Genomic DNA, 24,088 nt, shown 5'->3' with positions numbered 1-24,088 from the left:
AGCGCAGGTCGATGGAAGAGAAATATCTGGCGCCGTGCAAGCAGTCCAGTGCGTCATCAATACGCGGGAGAGGATACACATCCTTCTTGGTAATCTGGTTAAGGTGGCGGTAGTCTACACAGAATCTCCAGCTATTGTCCTTCTTTTTCACGAGTACGACGGGAGAGGCCCAAGGACTGCATGAGGGTTCAATTATGCCTTTGCCCAGCATTTTCTCCACTTCCTGTTGGATGACAGCACGCTCCGGAGCTGACACACGGTAAGGCCGTCGGTGAATAGGACTCGCATCGCCGGTATGAATGCGATGGGTGACGACGGAAGTCTGGCCCAAAGGACGGTCGCCAAAGTCAAAGATATCCTGGTAGGAAACCAGCACGCGGCGAAGGGCAGCGGACTGTGCCGGAGCGAGGTCTCCTGATATCATGCGGGCGAAGTGGTCGCAGGACGAACCTGACTGCGATGACGGCGGTGAAAAATCCGGTGGAGGTTCTGTGGTCAAGGCAGAAACCGTGTGGCCGGCCAATGGGGTCAGATGAGCGAGTGATATGCCACGAGGAAGAACTTGCGTCGAGTAGCCAAAATTGAGGATGGGAAAGGCGGTGCCGTTGTTTCTAACTGTCACCACCGTATAGGGTAGCGCGACGTTGCGTGTCATGGCGACCTCAGGAATAGGGCAGGCAACGTAGTCGCCGTCGGGTAGGGGCGGAAAGGCTGACAGCTGGACGTATATTGCGGCTTGCGGAGGCAGTCGAAGAAACTCGACGGAGCGTAGGCGGGGTGGGCCGGCATCAACGTTGTCGGGGCACGAAGGAAGTTCTAGCCGGAGAAGGCCCGCGGAGCAGTCGATAAGGGCAGCGTGTGTGGACAGAAAGTCGATTCCCAAGATGAGGTCATGGGGGCACTGTTCTAGAACAGCAAAAAGAACAGATGTGTGGCGACCAGAAATAGAGATGCGTGCAGTGCACATGCCAAGTACGGCAGGTGTACTCCCGTCGGCTACTCGGACAGTAGGTGATGTCGCGGGCGTCAGGACTTTCTGGAGGCGGCGCCGGAGGCTCGAGCTCATTACAGAAATTTGTGCGCCGGTATCAACAAGAGCAGTAACTGCCACACCATCAACCAGAACTTCAAGAAGGTTGCATCGGGTAGAAGGGACAATCAGAGGATTTTCAGGCCGGGTCGTAAATGCAGCGTCACCTCCGGGGGCTGCACTGGCTAGTTTTCCGAGAGGCGGCCAAAGGGAGACCGAGAGCGGCGAGGTTGGGGCGAGCGGGACTGACGGCGCTGGGGCGATGGTGAGCGGCTGATCCGGTTTTCCCTAGGAGGACGTTCAGCACTTGAGGCCTCAGGACGGAACGACGGGGCATATGGTGCGTGGTCCGGGCGATTGTAAGTGTTTGGGCGATAGGACGTGGGCCAGCGGCTGCGGCAATGGCGGGCGATGTGGCCAATCCGAGAGCACGTGAAGCAGATGGGCCGGTCATCAGGTGTGCGCCAATCGGCTGGATTTCGATAACGTGGCCTGAAGGTCGTGTTCGGTCTTGCAGCAGCGACGACAGGGGCGACCGGGTTGGTAGCAGTATGACCGTTATCAAAGGTGGGTAAAATGCCCATATTCGCGACCTCTTGGCGAACCACGGCCTGAATTAGCGAAATCGGAGCCAGGTTGTTGCTTTGCATACCGTCATGAGGTGTAACGGGTGCCATGGCCTCGAGTTCTCGACGGACGATCCTGGTGACGTTTTCTGGAGCTTGCGCTTGCCGAAGCGTGGCTAAACCTTCGCAGGAGGACGTGGCAGCCGTATTAGGAAGTCGGTCGAAGCGGTGAGTGATACGTTGACTTTTGGCCAGCTCAAAACGACGACATTCAGCGATGACCGACTCCACCGTTGAGCAGTTCTTACACAGTAGCAGATTGAATGCGTCATCGGCTATGCCTTTCAGTACGTGGCCCACTTTGTCCACTTCAGGCATGTCCTTGTCGACCTTGTTGCACAGAGACAACACGTCCTGAATATACGAGATGTACGGCTCCGTGGACGTCTGAGCACGAATTGCGAGCTCCTGCTTGGCCGCTAGTTGTCGTGCGATAGGTCTCCCAAATAGATCGCGTAATTTCTGCTTACAGACATCCCAACTCGTCAGATCTGCCTCATGCGTCTCGAACCAGAGTAGCGCAGTGCCCCGCAAATAGAAGATGAGATTCGCCAGCATTATGGTCGGGTCCCACTTGTTAGTGCGGCTGACGCGCTCATACATTGCCAGCCATGCATCGACGTCCACGCCGCTGGTGCCGTTGAATGTCCCGGGATCACGAGGGTGCAAGAGAATGACCGGTGACGGGTCTTGCTCACACTGGGTCGCTTGGTCGGTCATTGTGGTGGCAGCAACGCGCCGTCCGCTACGAAGATCCAGTTCCCGGTGTTGTAGCGAGCGTACCCCGCACCTCCACCAAAGATGTTACGGGGAGAATATATATAGAATGGATATATTTACAGGGTAAGGCGCACAACGCTGCAGCAATCGTTCAGGGGAGCGCGTGCACACCAGAAAAACCACCCGTCGTCGTCATCATCGTCCAAGCACCGACCACAGGATCGCCGCTCGTGACAATATCATAAGAAGCCAACAAACATTGACACCAAGGACAACATAGGGGAAATCACTTGTAATTGTTATTTAATTAAAGACAATTATAAATTAACAGAAATTAAAGTGGATGAAAAACAACTGTCCGCAGATGGGGAACGAATCCAAGTCTTCGCATTACGCGTGCGATGCTCTCACCATTGAGCTACCGCAGAGCCGTTTTCCCATCCACTTTCTGGGGTATTTATGTTTTACAACTAGAACTCATATATATATATATATATATATATATATATATATAGAAACAATGTATGTATGTATATGTATATGGAAACAATATGTAACAATGTTGAGGATATATGTATAGGTATATGTACATGCCATGCCTTGCTATATGACTTGTGGTATATGCCGGTTATATTGCCCTGCCATTCTATCACTAAAGTTACTCATACCTTGTCTTGCATTCTTGACAAAGTTATTCCTCAGAATTTTGAGAATAACAACCCACAAGCAGATGTCATGAAACAAAACACCGACAGCACGTGTCTTTTATGTTAAGCCTTCTCGGGATGAAATACTAAAAGTGCGAAACAATGACAGAAACCTCAAAATGATGTATTTATCTTGGCACGGCTGTGCACTACCTCCGGAATTAACCCACGCAAGCAGCCACATTTCTACCAGAAAGCTCGGCTTCGTGCATAGTGTTCGCCACCAGCGTTTACCTGTAAACATTACTGTTACATAAGCTGCAGTTGCCAGGATACGTGAGGAGCAGTGAGGGATCTTTGAATGCTACTGCGTTCCACACTTAAAGGCGAAGCTTAAGCGTACTCCAAGTTTTTTGTGCATTTAAATCTAATACACAATCATTTTTGCATTCTGGCACTGTTGAAGTGTGGTTGCTGTGGCTGGGAACCCAACCCTCAAACTGACGCCATAGCTATTGAGCCACTCTTTATGTGCATAGAGAGGAGAGAAAAATCCACTTAGTATTGAGAAATGGCACTTAGAGGAGCAGTCTGCAAATTAGGGATTGACATTTTGAAGGCAGATAAAATCCCAGTCACGGCGAAATGCGAACACAGCCGTGTACTTGGATTTAGGTGCAAGTTAAGGAACCCCAGGTGGTCCAAATTATTCCGGAGCCCCCCACTATGGCGTGCTTCATAATCATATGTGGTTTTGGCATGTAAAACCCTATAATTGGATTTTTTAAACATTTTGGAGCCCTTGGATGTTTTTGTTCCCAGTTAGCTGGACGAGCATCGGTTGTCACTTTAAGTACGCAACGGATGGTGTACTTACCCTACCTTACCCCTACTCCGTACCATTGTCTGCGACTTGTAGTGCAAAAGCCATTTTCATGAGTAGATTACTACAAGATTGCTGTCTGTCTTAAATGCTCATGTACTTAGATTCAGGGGCACTTTAAATAACTCCATGTGGTCAAAATTAATCTGGAGTCCTCCACCACGGCATGCCTCATAATCAGATTGGGGTTTTCGCATATAAAACACCAGAATTTGATTTCTGTTTTTCCTGTGTGTGCTGTTCAAATTTCTTGTTACATCTGAATTGAAACAGATACAGGGAAGCATTGTCGAATTATCTTTTTGCTTGATACTGGAATCCTCCCAGCTGTTGCAATGACTGCCTTGATGAGCAGCAAACACATTGGATGCTGAATTTTTCTTAGTAGCATCCTATTGGTATTTATTGTGTCGCCTACCGAACCAGTGGGTGCTCAGCAGTGGTGCGAATCAAACCCACAACCTCCTGCAGCTGAGGCGGGCGCTTATTATCGATCACAAACTATCATTAGTGTTCGTGTTCAGCGTTTCGTGTGTCCTGTAACCCCCTACCTTTGTCCACGTCGTCTAGTCCAAACCACTTTCATAATACATAACCAACTCGCCCAAATTGCCACTTTTACTGGATTCTTTGGTGTTCAGTGTGTCTATTTGAAAATTGTCTGGTTTCACTGAACTGGGTCCTTGCATACAGCACACTTTTTTTATATAGCATGCAATTATACAAATGAAAAAAAAAAAAAACTGTCAGCCCTTCCACTGGGGTGGAGATGGAAGACCAGCGAAGGCTATACTATGGTGGGAATTATGTATTTCCAATTATGACTATTAAGATGCGATGGTGTAATTTGTTATATGAACAATTAAAGAATGAGAAATATATGTGATCCGGTGGTTTTCATTTATTTAGGGACCACAGGGACCATGGCCTTATGGTTGCTACGGTACACCGCCATAGGGTGTACGGTAGAGTGTACTAGATAATGGTCGAGTGGGCCGAACGGCGCTCTCCCGCTGAGGCGCCGCGTGTGGAAAAATTTTGCGAGGGCGCTGCGAGCGAACTGGATTGGGGCGGAGACGCGCTCCGCGGCATATTCAACGCACTTTCGCTGCGGGCGCCGAGGCCGATTGCGCATAGTACGCTCTTAAAATAGCGCTTTATTTCAACTGCAAATTTATGTTTACACCATCTTGCCAAACATATATATTTGAGGGATGGATTATACAATGCGTCGTCTTCAGTTTTGCTGTCGTTGTCAAGCGCGTCGTCTGCTAGCGAGCGCGCGTTCGCTACGCGGACGCTGGCGGCGCCCAGTTTTTCTCGCAGAACGTCTGTGTAGTACATTTGTTTTTATGTTTTAGGTGCTTTGGTGCGCTCATGACTCTTGACGGCGGGTACCAAAGGTAGTTTCAGTCAAGTGAACCATTGTTTTATTGCGATAGCAATTATATGGACACTTCAACCGGATTTCTGCCGTCGGCGTCGCCGTCGGCGTCGCTGTAGCCGTCGCCGTCGTCGTCGCCATCGCCGTGAGGTTCCGTATAGATAAAATCTTCACCGCGCGCCGTATGCCCCAGCGCAAGCGTGCTGGGACGCGCGCTATCACGGAGAGCGAACGCACTCAATCCCCCACGCGCAAGCAACGAAGCGGGAAGCCAGCGCCGGAGGGAGCGGGGGGGGGGGGGGGGGGGGCACTTCTACTGTGCCAACAACCGCGCTCGTCGCTCGACCGCACGGTCTCTTATCTCTCCCACGCGCAAGCAAGGAAGCGGGAAGCCAGCGCCGGAGGAAGCGGGGTGGGGGGGGGGGGCACTTCTGCCAACAACCGCGCTCGTCGCTCGCCGCACCGTCTCTTATCTCCACACGGCTCTGACCTCTATGCGCCGCGTGCATTCGCGGCTCAGTTTCTGTTGAAGCGATAGACCGCACGTACCTTCGCCCGCAGCGGCGTATGCTTGCTGCCAGCGTTTTGACAGTCGTTGTCTGCAGTCATTCAGTGTGATCTCTTCATGTTTGTTTGTGCGCGCTCACACCACGCTTGTTCATTCAGTTAGTAATAGTCGGGTCACATTTTCCAACGCACGCTACACATGTAATGCTGCCCGGATCGGCAGTGCAGCGCTACAGGTGTGTCCCTTCGCACGCACGCTGCCCACGGGAAGCGCTTCTCATCAACACCACCGTTTCACACGCGCCTTCTCGTGGTCATCGAGTCTCTCTTCATGTCGGTCTACTTACGCCGCAGCACACCTGCTTACTTAATCAGCTCATGTTTACTACAATTCATATTGCTACCAAAGCCGCTCACCTTACTTCGTATGACATTGCTGTGTTGCTATCGCATGCATATTGCTTCGCCCTTAGGGCGAAACTGTGACATTTTTTTGTTTACACTCCTAGCAAAAAGACGAAGAACGCAGCCACCTGTCTTTTTTTGTTTAGTTCAAACAAATTTGTGGGTTTTACGTGGCAAAACCACGATATGAGTATGAGGCACCTGGTTTAGATTTCCCCACCTGGGGCTTTTTAACGTGCACCTAAATAGAAGTACACGAGTGTTTTCCATTTGTTCCCATCGAATTCCGCGACGGATTGAACCCGCGAGTTCCAGTTGAGCAGCGCAACGCCGTATATCCACTATACCGGGTGTTCGAAATTTAGGTTTAGGGGATTTTTAAAAATCTCCTGTGGCAGTTAGCACAATTCTCATTGATGAGCTGGGTTATTCGAAGAGGCGGACATTAGTAGCACGAGAATCGAAACACCTATTCAACTTATTAACAAAATTGCTTAATGAACTTCTTAGTTATTACTTTACGACACATATTGCAATTTACGAATTGTAGCCGGTGAGGTTGCAAGACGCATCCACTTGAAATTAATTTCCAGAATGACACCAGAATGACACCGACCGCGATAAATGACCCCGTAACCATTACTCCGCATTCTGTTACGCGAGTAAGGCGGAAACTTGAATAGAATGTTGCGCTGCAGTTTTTTTTTTTTTTTTTCAATAACAATGCTTCCCGTAAATCTGAGTACCCGCCGCGGGGGCTCAGTTAGCTAAGGCGTTGCGCTGCTGAGGACGAGTTCGCGGAATCGAATCCCGGCCGCGGCGGCCGCATTTCAATGGAGGCGAAATGCAAGAAGCACGTGTGCTTGCGTTGTAGTGGACGTTAATGAACCCCAGGTGGTCAAAATTAATCCGGAGCCCTGCACTACGGCATGCCTTATAATCAGAACTGGTTTTGGCACGTAAAAAACCCCAAAAGAAGAAAGAAATCTGAGTACAAGGTGCCGGATGGGGCAGATATGCTTTACTTGTTTGAAGCGGCAAGCAGGAAGGTTACATATGTTTCTCCGTTTGCGTTCCGCAAGACCTACTGATGGAAAACTATATGCGGAACAATACACACGAGAGATACATGCTGCTTGAAGAACGAGAAAAATATTTGTTCTCCAAAGGGAACCGTACAATAACATAGTAGAATGAAAGCCGACACTGCGGCCGCAATGCACGGGCAATCACCGAGCGACATTAAAAAATAAAATGAAGAGAAAGAAAGGCATTTGTTCTTAAGACATATATACATGTCATATTCGATTATGAACACCATTTGAGAGGTCTGAACGCAAATACCAGCGCGCGAAGTAGTGCGATTGACCCTGCCGAGCAGTATCGCCAGCAGTTTCCAACGGCGCGACCTTGATGCGGCCCAATCCAGTTCGATCGCAGCGCCGCCATAGTATTTTTCCACGTCGGGCGCCTCACTGCAAAGCATGCGCCGCCCCAGCCGCTCGTCCCACTCGACCATATTCTAGTACACTCTAGTGTACGGCAAAGGTTGGCACGTTCTTCATAAACACGTCACCAACCCTACGCGCGTTCGGTGCGAACGCGGGCAAAACGCCACCGCCGTCGACACAGTTCTGCGCGTTGCTGGTGCTGCTACATGTCCAAGTTTATACAGCTCCTCAGAATTTTGAGAATGACAGCCCATAAACAAATGTCACGAAACAAAACACTGGCAGCGCATGCCTTTCATGTTAAATCTTCTCAGACTGTGATTGAGTCACCAGTTCCCCTTGCGCCCGGTTGCAAGATACGCATTTGATGCCGCAGCCAAACGTCGCCTCCCCTTTCTCCCTCCCGTCCCCCCACGGCCTTTCGCGCGACGGAAGAAGTCGCATTTGCTCTCCGCCATGCGTTTGCTCACCGTGAAAGCGCGCGCTTTCACTCGCACATACGGCCAATGAGAGCCAACACGACCATCGGAGACTCAGCCCTTAACACCTTCGCTGTAAAAAACTGTACTTGTAATTATCTTATTGAGTGACAAGAGTACAAAGTGCACCTATATTTATGTATTTCAATATTTTTTAGTTCTGGAACTGACCCAAGGAGGAGAGGTAACAACGAGACTGCAAGTGAAACGAACAGAAGAAAAGAAAGTATTTAAAATTTTGGAGGGCAAGCAGTTTTATAGAGCTGTTGAAAAAGTAGATCCTTTGTTATGAAATTATCAGCTTCAAAAGTTTAGGGCAGTAATGAATTCCACTTTTGTATAGATCACGTGACGAAACTGCCAGTGGCTGCAGCAAGTCAGTCAACTAGAAATCGGCTGCATGATTTCAATACTGTTTACTTCCATTTTACTTGATAAGGTATTTCAGAAGACCATACCAACTAAGCTTCCATCTAGCCCACAGTGGCTGGAAATTGTGCTTTCCATTATTCAGATGGTACGTAAAGTTTTATACATTAACAAGTGAAGTGTAATTCCACTTTCTGTTAACACATTCAAGTTTCATATCTTTCATAGTGTGTCCCAAATGGAAACATATTCGATCTTGTTTCTTGCACACTACTAACAGATTTTTTGTTTTCTGGGGGCGTCTGCTCAAGTTTTCTTTTCAACCATTTAATGTAAACTTTATTGCACAATTAGTAAATATACATCATTGTAACTTATGCAGATGCACAAACTTATAATTTGTTTTTCATTTTATTTAGATTCATTTGCATGCATTCAACTCATTTAAAACTTTCTGTTTGTGTGTGTCTTTATGTGTGTTAATTTTTTAGGCATGTTGGTTGCGGCCTTGCACTTTTCACTCCCCGAGTTATGGTCCTTCTTGGACAGAGACTCGCAATCAGCACAGCTATCAGCACAGTCCCTGTGAAGGTCACTTTCTAATATGCCCATAATGTGTTCCACTGAGAGGCTTTATTGAGAACTAGCTGCTGTCATGCTTCAGATAGAAAATCGTGGCAGGAATGGGGAAGGGTGTCTACAACACCGGGAACTGACAAGTTGTTCAGCCACACAAGCAAAAAGAAGGAATAGGCACTTCAGTGGGAAGTCAAAAGCAGATTTGAAAATTCAGTCTTCCCTTATGGCCAACATTTCGCCAGATTTGGTATTTTGGTCTCTGCACAAGGTGCTACTGATTACTTTGCGTAGGAAATTTCATTCCTAAAATGAGGAGGCACGATGTGCAAAGTGTTCCGAGCTGACAGCGACTTGCTTTTGCTTGCTACCATTTGAAATTGGACCTGGTTGCTAGACACAACAAATACTTAGCAAACTTTAAGACCTACAACAGTTTCCCAGGTTCATAAAATTACATTCATCAAGCTCACCAGCAGGTATAAAGGACCTCTGGTGAAAGAACTTCGGGAGGGCTGTGCCTATGTGATGAACAGGTTCTTTTGTGTTAATGTTTTCTGGCGGTTCTCTGAGGCGGAGCCTCCCAGAACCCAATCGAGGACAAAGCCGTTTGTGGAACGCACACACAAAACGTTTAATGTAACTAGAACGAGAAAAAAAAACCCCATAAAATAAACACTCAAAAAGAACTCATAATACAACACACATGTGGCTAGAACGCTTAATGATGTCGGGCAAGTTCGGGCAGGCTGCGGGTGTGAGTATGCACTAGAGTCTCGATGCGGCGAAGCGGAGACGACGATAGAAGCGTTGTTTGTCTCACCAAAAGGTCGCTGTCGGAACGTCGTACAGGCTACCAGAGCGTGGCAGCTCTGGCTCGGTGGGAGAAGATAGACGGCTCGGCAGCACGAGCCGACGGTGGTGGCGTTCTGGTCGGGCAGCCGATCGTGGCACTCGGGTTCGTAGCCCGACAGCTCAGGTTCTGCCCACGAACGCAGACGCTCACCGGCCTCGGGCAGCAGCAGTTGACAATCGGGCAGGGTGGCGATGCCCGGGAAGGCAGGCGGCTTGGCAGCAGGAGTTGACGGCGGCGGCGTCCTGGCCGGGCAGCTGGTCGTGGAGCTCGGGCCCGTAGCCCGACAGGTCTCGTCCTGCCCACGGGCACAGTCGCTTGCCGGCCTCGGGCAGCTGTTTACGATCAGGAAGAGTGGCGACTCCCAGGAACGGGTTGGCAGGAGGCCCCGGCCGGGTGAAGTCCTGGTGGCTCGGGTCCGGAACCCGACGGCCGTCTTCAGCTCCCGATCCGGTGGCCGACCTTGTCCTGGTGTCGCTTCTGGAACTCCTCCCCCTACTGCCAGCGCGGCTCCTTTTTCTGCTGCTCTGGTCGATTCGTCGATTTCTCATTGGCTGCTCGAGGCTCCGTGTTCCTCTGTGATTGGATTGGCTTTTTTTCTTTTGATTTCTTTTCTTGCGCCGCGTGTTCACGCGCCGGACGGTCTTCGGCGTCGTCGTTTTCGGCGCGGCGCGGTAGAGCGGCGCGCGCTCTCCTTGTCGTCTGCTTCTTGTTTGAAATGCACCGCACCTTGTCGCACACCACAAATATCACCGTCGCGCACCACACATCACATAAGCCCCTTTTTGGGACAAGTTTTTCCACAGGAAAAACTGCCGGTCAGTGCGCGACACCTTTCACACTTATGCTCAAAACACAACACTCATTGGGCGTTCACTGTTCAGCCGGGAAAGTTCGCTGAGCATACACAGCATAAAACTCACAAAAAAAAAACACTTCAAATAATTCAAAGTTGTAGACCAAGTCCTCTATTCACAACAAATATGTTTCCGTCCAAGGTCAAATCCTGATAGGGCAACCGGCTATTCAATCGGCTTCTTAGGTAATTGCGTCCCAGGTGAGACGAGCTGCGCGTCTCTTCTTCGTTCGCGATGAAACCTCTGGAGCCGATTTGTTGCACCTTGGGAAACACACATACGAGGACCCCTGAATGACCTGACTCAGGTGTTGAATTGATTCGAAACGCTCGCCCAGACCATCATTTACACTGAATTCACCACCCTGCAGCGGCATGCATTGAGACTTGAATGCCTTAAGGACTGGTTCGGGCAAGCTAGATAGTCGTTCTGACCTATCGGCAGAACGCGTTCCGGGCATCTCCGCGGAAATGCTTTCTACTTCAGCTGATGTTAATGAGCAGTGATTTGCTTCCTCATTATTCATTGCAAAATGTGGAGTAGATGCATAGTTGTACTCTCTTGGATGAGTTCCTGGCATATCCGCAGCGCATTTTCTAGCGTAAACCAACCATGACTTGTAGAACTTATTTCCAAGCATACTACTCCGCACCCTTTTTCTGAGCACGTTACCAGTAGGTGCTGAAATGTCGTGCGACATTTCTCTTATGTGTCTCGTTTGCTTTCTGGAATCTTTTATGTTCTTTCTACCAAATATCTTGGTACTTGTGCTCATTGCACTTTGACCTATTGGGTGTTCAGGGAGACAGACAGGCAAGCTCACCTTCTCTTGAGGTGATTCATCTGGGTGGTCCTCGCACCTGACTAAGCCACTTGTCACCATTGCAAGGGGCACACCGGAAGAGTGGGGGAGCGTTTCCTCGCTCGCCTCGCACTCTTCGAGGTCATGGGCAATGTGAACTTTTGCCCGGTCCGTCGGGCTTTCTAAAGGTCTATATGCCTCTTCATTTGATGTGCTTTTTGTTGCACTGGTTCGCATGCGTGCCTCCTTGCTGGTTTTGTCCTCTTCGAGGTCACAGTCCATGCGCACCGTTGCCCAGCCTGTCGGGCTTTCTGACGGCATTTTTGCCTCTTTATCCAAGGTGCTTTTTCTAGCACAGGTGCGCATGCGTGCCTCGATTTCATGAGAAGCTGCCTGCTGTCTGCTCCCTGAGCTATCCTCAGCGTCCCTGAGGTTCATGCCAGGACCTATGCTGGTCCGTGTTTTTCTCATTTCTCTGCTGCCCTCTTGTTTAGTGCCTTTTTCGAATGGAAGGCCGCGACGGCGTTCCGGGCAATCGCTAGACAGATTTTTCGAACTGCTGAGTCTGGAGCCCGCGTCAAACGCTTGCTCAATAGAGCTTGCATACGACTCCAGCTCGCAAATCTCTCTTAGTGAGCGTGCCCTTTCAGCCTCCGCGACCCTCAGACGCAACTGCAAAACACGGGCCTCGCGCTCAATCTGTTCTCTTTTCGCTTCTCGCTCCGCAGCGCGTTCTTCTCGCGCTCGCGCCTGCCGCTCGGTGAACCACGCTTTTAGCTCTGCTCCCTCAAGCCCCATGCGTTCCGCTAAAGCTAACAGCTCTCGCGTGCTAGCCATGTTTTTAAATTGTTAGAATTAGCAAGAGAATCCAAACAAACGGCTTCGTCCTGTCGCGAGGACGCCAATTTGTGATGACAGCGGGTCTGCAGATGGTTCTTAAATTGGGGAACCCCATTAAGGGCAAAGCCCAATCGGGGGCAAAGTTTAATAAAACTAGAAACGAAAATTAACCCATAAAAACAAACACACAAAGATAACATGAAAACACGTAGCTGGAACGCTAATTTTATGAGGCAAGTTCGGGCAGGCTGCGGGTGTGCGTATGCACTACAGTCTCGACGCGGCGAAGCGGAGACGACGAGAGAAGCGTTGTTGGTCTCACCAAAGGTCGCTGTATCGGACCGGCTACCAGAGCGTGGCAGCTCTAGCTCAGAGGAAGAAGACAGGCAGCTCGGCAGCACGGACCGACGGTGGTGACGTTCTGGTCGGGCAGCCGATCGTGGCACTCGGGCTCGTAGCCCGTCAGCTCACGTTCTGCCCACGGACGCAGACGCTCACCGGCCTCGGGCAGCAGCAGTTGACTATCGGGTAGGGTGGCGATGCCCGGGAAGGCAGGCGGCTTGGCAGCAGGGGTTGAGGGCGGCGGCGTCCTGGCCGGGCAGCTGGTCGTGGAGCTCGGGCCCGTAGCCCGACAGCTCTCGTCCTGCCCACGGGCGCAGACGCTTGCCGGCCTCGGGCAGCAGTTCTCGAACGGATGGAGTGGCGACTCCCAGGAACGGATTGGCAGGAGGCCCCGGCCGGGTGAAGTCCTGGTGGCTCGGGTCCGGAACCCGACGGCCGTCTTCAGCTCCCGATCCGGTGGCCGACCTTGTCCTGGTGTCGCTTCTGGAACTCCTCCCCCTACTGCCAGCGCGGCTCCTTTTTCTGCTGCTCTGGTCGATTCGTCGATTTCTCATTGGCTGCTCGAGGCTCCGTGTTCCTCTGTGATTGGATTGGCTTTTTTTCTTTTGATTTCTTTTCTTGCGCCGCATGTTCACACGCCGGACGGTCTTCGGCGTCGTCGTTTTCGGCGCGGCGCGGTAGAGCGGCGCGCGCTCTCCTTGTCGTCTGCTTCTTGTTTGAAATGCACCGCACCTTGTCGCACAACACAAATATCACCGTCGCGCACCACACATCACAGCCTAAACACGTCATGCATTGTGCCAAGTGTGCCACAGGAGTTTAGCGAGATCCCCCTAACATGTGGCAAGTCCTACACGAGACTGGCTGCGGCCTATGTGAGTAAGCCAAGGAACATGCTCTGCATCCGAACGATAAAGTGGTGCACTAACCCACACACTGGAAATAGTGAATGTATGCACTGCATTTCCACAAGGTAACTGTCCACCAGTGTTGCGGAATGGGTGCCCCCATTCCAATTCCATTCCAAGGAATTAGAATTTGCCGTAATTACATTCGTTTCAATTTCTCGGAATGAAAATACTTCGCTCATTACCACACTCCGGGAATGGCCAGGCAGTTCAATTCCATTCCTGCAATTCCTCAACGTAGGAAAGACATCTTGATAGTTTTATCGAGTTATTGATGAACGCACCATAAAACTGATGTCATCAGACGCGTTAAGAACTCCAAAAACACGCAAAACACGTTACCAAGGTCGTTACCAAGCTTGGTGACATACCTGGTACAGTGCAACCACCCTGCTAATTCCCATAGGGCAGTTCTCCCACTACATATATAGTATTTTCATGGTCAGCATGTTTTAACGGCTTGTGATTAATATTGTTTATGCTTAAATGTGTTAATGCTAAAATGACATTGCATATTTTTATGCTGAGAAAAGTAGTGTTCATGGAGACCTTATATTATGGTGTCGTCAAGAGCAGCCTTTCGATGAACAGGCACAGAGCTGCACTGAGCGATGAAGGCTGACGTTATCTTCCGCTGACTTGCAAGCCCTTTCTCTTGTTGCGTGTACTCACTTTCATGCTTTCTTTTTAGGTGCCGAATCAAATTAGATGAAACTCCGTCTATAGCATGTATAGTTTCGTTGCAAAGCTTGCAGCGTGCAGCGTGCAGCTTGTTTTTCTTCACGGGCAATTTCAAAGGATTGTTTCCAATGTGCCATGTTGGCAGACTTGCTGCGTGCGTGAGCCGCTGGGTGCAGGAGCCAATGTGGCAGTGCATTATGGAAGCGTTTTTTATTTGCAATAGAAGGCTGGAAAGGAGGGTGGGGGTGGTAGCACAGAAAGCCGAGGGAGATGCTTGGAAGGATTGTCTAGCATTCACAGTATGAGCGGCCTACTAAATGAACCGTTGGGCTTGTTTCCCTAGCCGCCAACAGGCGCCAGCGGCGCCACCCGGACCTTCCCTCCCTCCTCCCCCCCTAGAACAGAGCGAGTGTGTGTGTTTTGTTCGGAGCGAATTGTCGCGTCGGGACTCGGGGAGGCGCTACCGTGGCCGCAGTTACGTGGGCTATCCTGCTTCAACTGGCTTTCCGAACCAATGCTTTCAAAAATTTATTCTCTCTCTCTGTATAGAGGGAGAGGGCGCACAGTTCATCATGTACAACTGTGTGCTGCGCTGACCTCAACAGAGTTTCGCAGGTTTGGATGCATGTTACAGAAACCCATGTGGCCGTCATAATTTGAGCCCTCCACTATTGTCCCTCATAAACCCTATAGGTGTTACATGGTGCACTTTCAGTTGCGATCGAGTATGATCAGGATTGAATTTCTCGGTGGTGATTGGTTCACTTACACAAGCTGCATAAGGGAGCCAATTCCAATCATGAAAGTTGATCCCAATTAGGCTCAATCACAATAGAAAGTACTCATGTGACACCCATATTACTTAGACATTGAACGCAATCAATTAATCGATCAAACCTGCTCTGTGTTCTCTTTGCAGCTTCAGCGGCTGCAGGCCTTGGAAGCAAGAAGGGACGCCGCCCCTGGCTGCAGGGGCTCCAAGTTGACAGCAGCACCTTGTCCTCTACAACGCTCGAGGGCCTCTTGGCACTTGAACACACAGAGAACGTGGTATGTTAGTTGATTCATACCACACACTCTTTTGTGTTGCTTGGGCCTTTTCGTAATGTCACAGTATAAACTCGGTGATTGCAAGAATTGCCAACTTTGTGTGCATGTTTTCATTTTGGACTGAAAGCATTCATTATTATGTGATGACAGACAAGTGATCACAGCAATAGGACAAGAGGTGCTGCTTCAGTCAAACATTTAAACAGGCATGCCTGCTTACCCATGGAGATTCTTATTTTTTTTTTTTTGGCATTCCTAATTGGGAAGAATCGGCAGTACAACCCTTCCCCTTCTCCCCTCCCCCCTTTTTTGGGGGGGAGGGGACATCTTTGCTTTATTATACTTTGCGCACCCATTTATTCTCTTCTCCCATAGAGAGTGAGGGAGGGTAAGGTATGTAAATGCTGCCAAGGAAAGCAGTCGCTGCCCTGACCAAGTTAATTTGTTTCACCACGCGTGATAACTTCGTCTCCATCTTCCTGGGAACCTCTAACTTGTTTGAATTTCTTTTGTCTTTCTTGGCTCACTAATTCACTTATTTTTCATACATATTGTGCTTATTCGTCTGTGTATTTATGGATAGTGCATTTATGTATATTTCTATTAATACTGTGATCTTTTTATCATGCTCTCACTGGAGATCAGGATTGAGCAGGCTGCACAAGGAGAACATTTAACCTAAATGCATGTAAAAACAAAAAAGGAAGTTATCGTTTTATGCTGCGTACTGTATACAACAGCATTGACAAAACAGCTCATCAGGGTAAAAAAGTGCAGCTCTGTGCATACCAGGCTATTTTATATAGAAATAAATTCCGTCAGAAACCATCTCAGGATGGCTGTCCACGTTAAGGCAATTATTATTGAAGTGATGTGTGTAGCGACACACCGTATTGCCACGACTAAAACACATCATGTATAAGTCATCAGTACAGCCAGGCCTCCTTCTTCTAGACACGGTGCACCATCTAGTGGTGCCACGGCAAAATCCACACTTTATGTGTTTATGAATATATATATATATATATATATATACATAATATATATATATGGGGTGTTTCAGCAAACACTTTCATAATTTTTTTAAGGTTACCTGTGGCAGATAGCACAATTCTGGTAAATGAGCCAGTCTACTCGAAGAGGCGGACATTACTTGCACAAGAAATTGAAATACATAATCGACTAATTTTAAAAAATTCACTAATTAAGTTTTTAACTAATTACCTGATGGCCCATATTGCAATTCACAAATTGTAGCCGTGGAGTTCGCAAGGTGGATCCACTTGGAACGAATTCTCGGGATGACACCAGTTTCGAGATATTAATTCCCGAACTTTGTGGAGATATGCATTGGCGTTCCAGCTACTTTTGTGCTTCAATGTATAAAACAACGTTTTGTTAAGAAAGTAACTGGAACGCCAATGCATTTCCCTGCATTAATATCTCGAAACTGGTGTCATCCTGAGAACTCGTTCCAAGTGGATGCGCCTTGCGAACTCCACGGCTAGAATTAGTAAATTGCAATATGGGGCCATAAGACAATTAGTTTAAAATTTATTTAGTCAATTTTTGGTAATTAGTCAATTATGCATTTCAATTTCTTGTGCAAGTAATGTCCACCTCTTCGAGTAGACCAGCTCATGAACTAGAATTGGGCTATCTGCCACAGGCAACCTTTAAGAATTTTTGAAAGTGTTCGCTGAAATTTATATTCAGACGCGATTGGAATACATCAGAATCTCGTTGATATGTGCCTGTTTAATATTTCTTGGCACCAACGTTGACAATGGAGAACACAAAAAAATGGCCCAATACAGTAGCACTTTTTTTTTGCTGGTTAATGACTTTCCGGAGAACACTACAGTGAAATCTCGATGATACGATCACGGCTAATACGAATTTCCGGATGATACAAATTTTTCTGTGGTCCCGGCTGAGCCTGCAACGTGCTAGAGAACGGTTGTTACGAATAGATTTTCGACCTGCGTGGGTTGATACAAATAAACGCCGCCCCACCGATGGCCGCGAGAGAGAACAGCGCGCAGTCACGCGCTTTCTCCTTTTCTCTTTGGTGCGGAGGCACGGAGGTCGCGACTGGGCGCGAAGAGTTTGACGCGGTGGCGCTTTTCTTGCTTTTGCGCTTTTCCCCACGCAGGCGTGGGGAAGTGCGGTCTATCTTTCAACGGAAACTCAGCGGCGTAAGCACAGCGCATACAAAGGTCAAAGCCGTGTGGAGATCGCTTTCAAGATAAGTAAAAGCTCGATGATACGATCACGGCTAATACGAATTTCCGGATGATACGAATTTTTCTGTGGTCCCGGCCGAGCCCCATTACTTTGCAACGTGCTAGAGAACAGTTGTTACGAATCGATTTTCAGCCTGCGTCGGTTGATACGAATAAACGCCGCCCCACCGACGGCCGTGAAAGAGAACAGCGCGCAGTCACGCGCTTTCTCTCCTTTTCTTTTGGTGCGGAGGCGCGGCGCCGGACAGCGCAGAATCCGCGACTGGGCGCGAAGAGTTTGAAGCGGTGGCGCTTCAAGAAATAAATGCTTTTTACGTACATGTGCCTGAGTGAGTTCACCTCCGACTCTTTAATTTAGCTACAGTAGAATCTCGTTAATTCGAACACGCTTATTTCGAACATACCGCATACCGACAATGCTCTTAGCAGCACGCCAAATAACGCGGCGGCGCTTCCGACCGGCATTGCTCCGACACCGCCATAGAGCAAAAGCTCAGGAGAGACTCCTCAATGCCGTGCGCGGAGGAACGGGGGAAAAAAAAAAGAACCCGCGGCGGAAATTTCCCCCTCTCTCAAATTGCAAGGTCGCCGTTTCTGCATCGCGCCAGAACAAGCGTGTACGTGCCGACTAGAGTGTTCTAGACAACCGTATTCTAGCACACACTAGTGCCGACGTCTCAGCCACGCGGATAAAATGGCAGTGAACCCTTCTCCTCTATTTTCTAGTCACATGTTGACCTTGCACGCTGCGGCAGCAGCGCAGAGGGAAGCAGCGGCGGCGGAGGCACAATCGGGCCAACGAAACTGCCATGCCCGCAAACGCTCGCTTCCCGATAACGGCAGAAAACGAAACTTCAGGGGGCGGCTAAAATAAGCTGGCGCCAGCACGGCGGCGGGCGCGCACGGAGATGTGCGCACGTAGTCGAAGGTGAGAGTGCTACGAGGGAGTTGAGAGGGAGGGCAAGGGGAGCCACCGAAGCGGCGGAGTTGAAGCGGCCAAATCCGCTTCCCTACCGCCCTCCTCCTTCACCTTCGACGGTCTCCGCGCGCACCCGTGTGCCGGCGCCGCCCGCTCGCTCCCTGAAGCTTCGTTTTCTGTCGTTATCGGGAAGCGACCGTTAGCCGGCGTGGGCAGTTTCGTGGCCCGCGCTTGCTATGCGCTTGCGCGCCGCGATATTTCACGACTCGCACCGTTCGTGCATCGTGCTATGGTGCACGAATACTTCAAAAATACGTCCTTTTAATTCGAACAAATTTTCGGGCCCCTTCGAGTTCGAATTATCGAGATTCGACAATAGTTTTAATTGTGTTTCGATGATACGAATTTCGGCTAATACGAATATTTTTCGTGACCCCGTGAGATTCGTATCATCGAGCTTTTACTGTATCTTTCGGCACCAACATTAAGTACATCACCAAATTGCGATCACATGATACGTTTTCCGGCTCCTAGATCCCTAGTGAGCAAGAAAAGGTGCAAGGCACATGCAATCGAGAGCAGCAGGTGCCCACCACAGCAGCTTCCCCACAGTACTCACCTGCCTGTGTCACATGAAAATGTTCATACGCACTCAGTTACTCGTTGGATATGCACGATTCTCCTCATGGAAAGTTTAACGTCGCCATTCACAGCTGTTGCCACCAGCTCTATTGCTATAAGCTTCTTCACATATCTGTTGCACAGCACGTGTGGTGTAGTGCCATTGGAAGCATACAGCACGCTTTTAATAGGTGATAACCAAAATGGGCTGCCAGAAGTGAGCGTTTCGTGCCGCAACGATTCTCAACGAGTAGGCACGTCCAAGCTTCTTGCCCTGCTCGAAGAAGCTACTCAGGCTGAATTCGAATGTAAGCTTGCTGAAGCCTCAAAAACGACAACACGTGTCTCAGGCCCCACAAGCTCGGTGTGCATTGGCGTCTCGTGCTGCAACGACTCACGCAACACTTTGCAGTAGCGCACCCAGGATCTCTGCCAGGGGGGGGTTGACAGTTTGCCAATACCATCTAAACAGCACTAATTTCGATTTCCTCGCGGGAAATTGTCAAAAAATTGCTCTTTTTGCGAGTGTGCAGATGATTGCGCGTCTTACATCTTAGTTGCAGTACTCAAATGCGTAAGGAAAGAAAAGGGGTTAAACAAAAAAAAGGGGGGGTTAAGTCGGCCTCAGGGGGGGGTTACAACCCCCGAATCCCCCCCCGTCGGTGCGCCACTGACACTTTGTATTACATACAGTGCACGTGCGCTAAATGATACTCGCATAAACGAAAACGTATCTGAATTGAAACAATTTCAAAGCAAATGGTTTCCTATGAAATCAGTACCGAGTCGTGCTCCACAATCGAAACACCGTTTTGAAAGCAACTCGGTTAGACGAAACTGAAACTGAGTGTACGTCGTATTGACATTGGCACAGGCTTTGTTGATGTCGATATGCAGTATCCAACCCACACCAATCAGGTATGTGGTTGTGCACTTTCTTGTGTGGACGCCATTTTATGCTTTGTGTTCATTGCTTTTTACATGTGTGATTCTCTCCGTGCATGCAATATGGAAGGAACTGCTACAGGCGCCCCCATAATGCGTTGTCTTTAAACACCAAGATGATAGTTCTTGAGGATGTGAAGCATGCCCAGGAGTCGAAGATGGCTATCACAAAAAGGCATGGCATCCTGAAGTGCACTTTTTCAAGCATTCTGAAGAAACGTGACAAGATTGAGCAGGTACTTTTGCCCCCGATAGGAAAAAAAAGTCACAGGCCTGCGCGGCACACGCAGCTGTAGTGTGTTTTTGTCACTGATCTCGGAGGCGTGCGGGTGTTAAAAGAGATGAGGTTGGTCAAAGCATGGCAACACAGCAAGCAGATTTTAATAGCACTCAAAACTCAAACCAAAACTCAAGCATACTGTAGGAAAGATATCAACAAATGTACAACCTAATATCTCTTAATAAACACTAAACATGTCCTTAATTCTGCTTACGATAAGTCTGGGCGTTTTCTCTATGAAAGTCAGGCAACTCTAGCCTATTGCTATCTCGCTGCTTACGTGGAATGTCCTCGCATTTCCTGACGCTGACTCATGGGGCTCTTCGTCCAAGTCACATCGCGTCTCTTTTAAAGCCGTTGCTCCCGATGATCGTGACGATGTCGTCGCCTTGGCGGATGCCTGTTTATCCCGGTCGCTGTTGCTGACGTGGCAGAGAGGCCTAACGACGTTCTCGGCCGTTGCTTCCGTCTAGCTCCTGTCTCAAGTGCCGATGTGGCGTTCCGGGGATTACCGAACGCGCTGGTCTGCCGTTAAAGGGGGATCCTCTCTGGAGTGCCCGGCCCGCCTTGTGATCCAGGAGCCAGTCCAGGAGCCTCACTCGAATGTCTCCGAGGTCGACGGCTGCACCTCGGACGGCCAACGTCACGGACTCGGCTGAACCTCCAAGTCTCCCGTCGTCAGAGCGTAGCTGATGATGCGACCTTCCGGGCCCAGAGCCACGTCGATAATGCTCGAACAGTGTCGTTTCTCCGTCGATTACAGCTCGGTTCTCGCGCCTTGAGGTCTCGTGTCGTTTGGAACGCTCGGTTCACATCGTCCTTCTCTTCTTTTCTTTCGCCGCGGGCCTCTTACTCATGACAGCAGCACAGTCACAGCATAAGCTGGTGGAGCAGCTCAAGAGTAGCTCCAATTTCGGCACCACGTGCACCAGGGTCTTCGCGATATAGTCTCCACCTCATTTTGACTAGAACGATCTGAACTGTCCACCCGGCGTCGACGGCGAGCTACGGCTTGTAATGCTCTCTGCGCAGCAGTCTGCTGAGCCTGATGATGCCTGGTTGTAGTCGCGCACGTAGCTCTACGATTCGCTTCTTCAGCAGTGGTTCGTACCTTGCGAGGAGATGCCATAACGTGTACCGAAGAGGTATCCAGAATACATAGCGCACATCTCACATCGTAATCGCGTTGATTGCGCGCCTCGTCTAAATTGCACCTCGTCGCCTGCGCAAGTTGCGTTTGCAGGCACCTTAACTAGATGGCGCCGCCATACAGGCATAGGCTCGGGTCGTCTGCGTCTGTGCGCATGCCTAGAAAGCATTTATAGGGCATTTTCCGCTGCCCGATAGCAAGTGCTTGCGTGGCTCAGTGGTAGAGCATCTGGCTCCCACATAATAGCGGGCGCGGGTTTGATCCCAGCGGGAACTGGGTACTTTTTTCGCATTTCCGGTGATAGCGGTTACGGTCCCGAACGGCAGCGGCCGACACCATAGCGAACCGAAACGGCTATTGGAATGATCCCATAAAAGCTTACGCTGTAAAAAATGCCTCTAGCCGACCACGACGACCTCAAGAAGGAACATTTTGCTGGGTTTAAGCATGCCCGAAGCTCCAACTTTCCAGTGACCGGGCCTATTTTGGAGAAGGCGAGCGACATCGCACTCCAGATGAGAATTGAAGACTTCACATTCAGCGACGGCTGCTTAAGCATTTTCAAGAAAGGTCACGGCCTTGTTTTCCGCACCGTAGCAGGTGAAAGTGCCGCAGTAGATAGAAATGTTTGTACTGACTGGCAGCAGCACAAATTATGAGTCCTGCGACATCTTCAACATGGGCAAAATGGCGCTTTATAAGCTTCTTCCCAACAAGTCTCCCAGCTTTAAAGGTGAGAAGTGCACAGGAGGAAAGCACAGCAAAGACCACGTCACTGTTCTGGTGGGAGCCAACATGGACGGGTTTGAAAAGTTTAAGCTTCTTGTTATCGGGATAGCAAAGAGATCCCGAGCTTTTAAGGGTGTCAAAGGTCTGCCAGTATTGTACGAAGCGAATACCAAGGACGCACGCCATTTTTGAAACCTGATTGAGGCACAGGGACGCCGAGTTCACTAGAAAAGGCCGGAGGGTTGTGTTTATTGTGGACAATTGCCCAGCGCATGGTGAAGTGCGAGACCTGAATTCTATTCAGCGAGAGTTCCTCCCTGTAAACACAACAGCAATACTCCAGCCATTGGATCAGGGTGTCATTCGAAATTTAGAGGTGTTCTTACGTGGCCACGTCCTGAGAAGGATGTTGATGTGTATGGACAGGGATTAAGGAGTACACTGTATACCTCCTTTCTGCCATTCACATCTTGGCCCTCTCGTGGGATGAAGTTGTAGCTACTACAAATCAAAGATGCTTCCGTCATGAAGGCTTCTCCAAGAAAGTGGCCACAAACCAAGAGCAATTTGACGCCAATGGTGCTGAAGCACAAGCTGTTTTTGGTCTGGTGGCTCAGAGGTGCGGCACTGGCACTGTGACAAGGAACGATTATGAAGCTTTTGACGATGACGTCACCTGCTATGAGGACACCTTAGCTGAAATATTGAAAGAAGCTGAAGAAGCCACCGGTAATGAGAGTGAAGATGAGATTGACCATGACGACTTAAGAGGCAAGCCAGGCAGTAGAAGTACTCCAGCAGTACTTCCAGAAAGAGGGCTGCTTGAAGCATGCAGTGAGGCTACTACTGTGCCAGTTGCGCGGAACTCTGCTACATCCTGCTACATTTCAGCAAAGTATGAGAAATCTGCTCACACTCTGCACTGGAAAGGTTGCTCGGGCTTTAAAAAACGGAACTAAGCCCTCATGCGCCGTTTTACCACACAATCTAAAGTGGCGTGGCGTGCACCAGTGGCTGCATTAGCTCTGTGGTGGACCGAGTCAAGCCTCTCCAATTAAGCCTGGATTGTACTGTTGTTTCTTCCAAGGGTCACTGTCTATATTCGATACTTCCCCCCCCCCCCCCCCCCTCGACGCACGCGGGTTGCTTAGACAACGGGTCAACCTCGCTTTTCAGGCGGCAGCGAGCGATCGCGCTGGCGCTGAGCCAGACCCCATGCTCCTCTCCTGTATGACTAATTAAAACATCGACTAAAGTTTCAGACGCTGTATTGATTTTTCAAACATAACACGCACATTGGCACAGACATGGTACAGACATGGTGGCCATGAACAATTTTTCCGCTCTTCAATTTGTCGCCTATCCCCCACTTTTCTTGGCGTGGCAATTTCACAGCATAAGAATGGCATACGGCCACTCCTAAAATTTTGGGCAACTCAGCACCAAACAGCAACTTTCGTTGCTGGATATTGACGATGTGCCGCTGGTTAAGCCTTGCTGTATCGTACGGCCTTGACAAAAATTCGCTGCCAGCTGACACGGTGGAGGGCAGGTCGTCACTGCAAGATGGCCTCTAATATGTACCGACCAGTAAACCTCTTCGGTGATTGGGTGTGAGATCACGGGCTAGACTGGTGGCCGGAAGCCAAGATTGGGTCTGTGGGGGACATGCCGGCAACTCCCGCGAACGCTTTCGGAAGTTTGTCTTTCTGCTTACTGGACAAAATGGCGAGTGTAGGCAGAAAGCTCCCAACTGAATTCGCTGAGCACAACCTAATCTGACAGCGT

General features: G+C 49.6%; 1 protein-coding gene across 1 annotated transcript in view; it reads left to right on the top strand.

Moving 5' to 3' along the window:
• LOC119450919 (receptor-type tyrosine-protein phosphatase R) overlaps nt 1-24,088 on the top strand; it is a 126,351-nt gene that overhangs the window by 15,242 nt on the left and 87,021 nt on the right. The window contains exon 2 of the mRNA XM_037714388.2: nt 15,280-15,410. Within this exon, the coding sequence (XP_037570316.1) occupies nt 15,280-15,410 (131 nt within the window). The remainder of the gene's footprint in view (nt 1-15,279; nt 15,411-24,088) is intronic.

The sequence above is a fragment of the Dermacentor silvarum genome, chromosome 4, assembly GCF_013339745.2.
Source record: "Dermacentor silvarum isolate Dsil-2018 chromosome 4, BIME_Dsil_1.4, whole genome shotgun sequence".
NCBI classification, from domain to species: domain Eukaryota; kingdom Metazoa; phylum Arthropoda; class Arachnida; order Ixodida; family Ixodidae; genus Dermacentor; species Dermacentor silvarum.
Note: the sequence above shows the minus strand (reverse complement) of the source record. Positions and strands in the feature narration are given on the sequence as shown.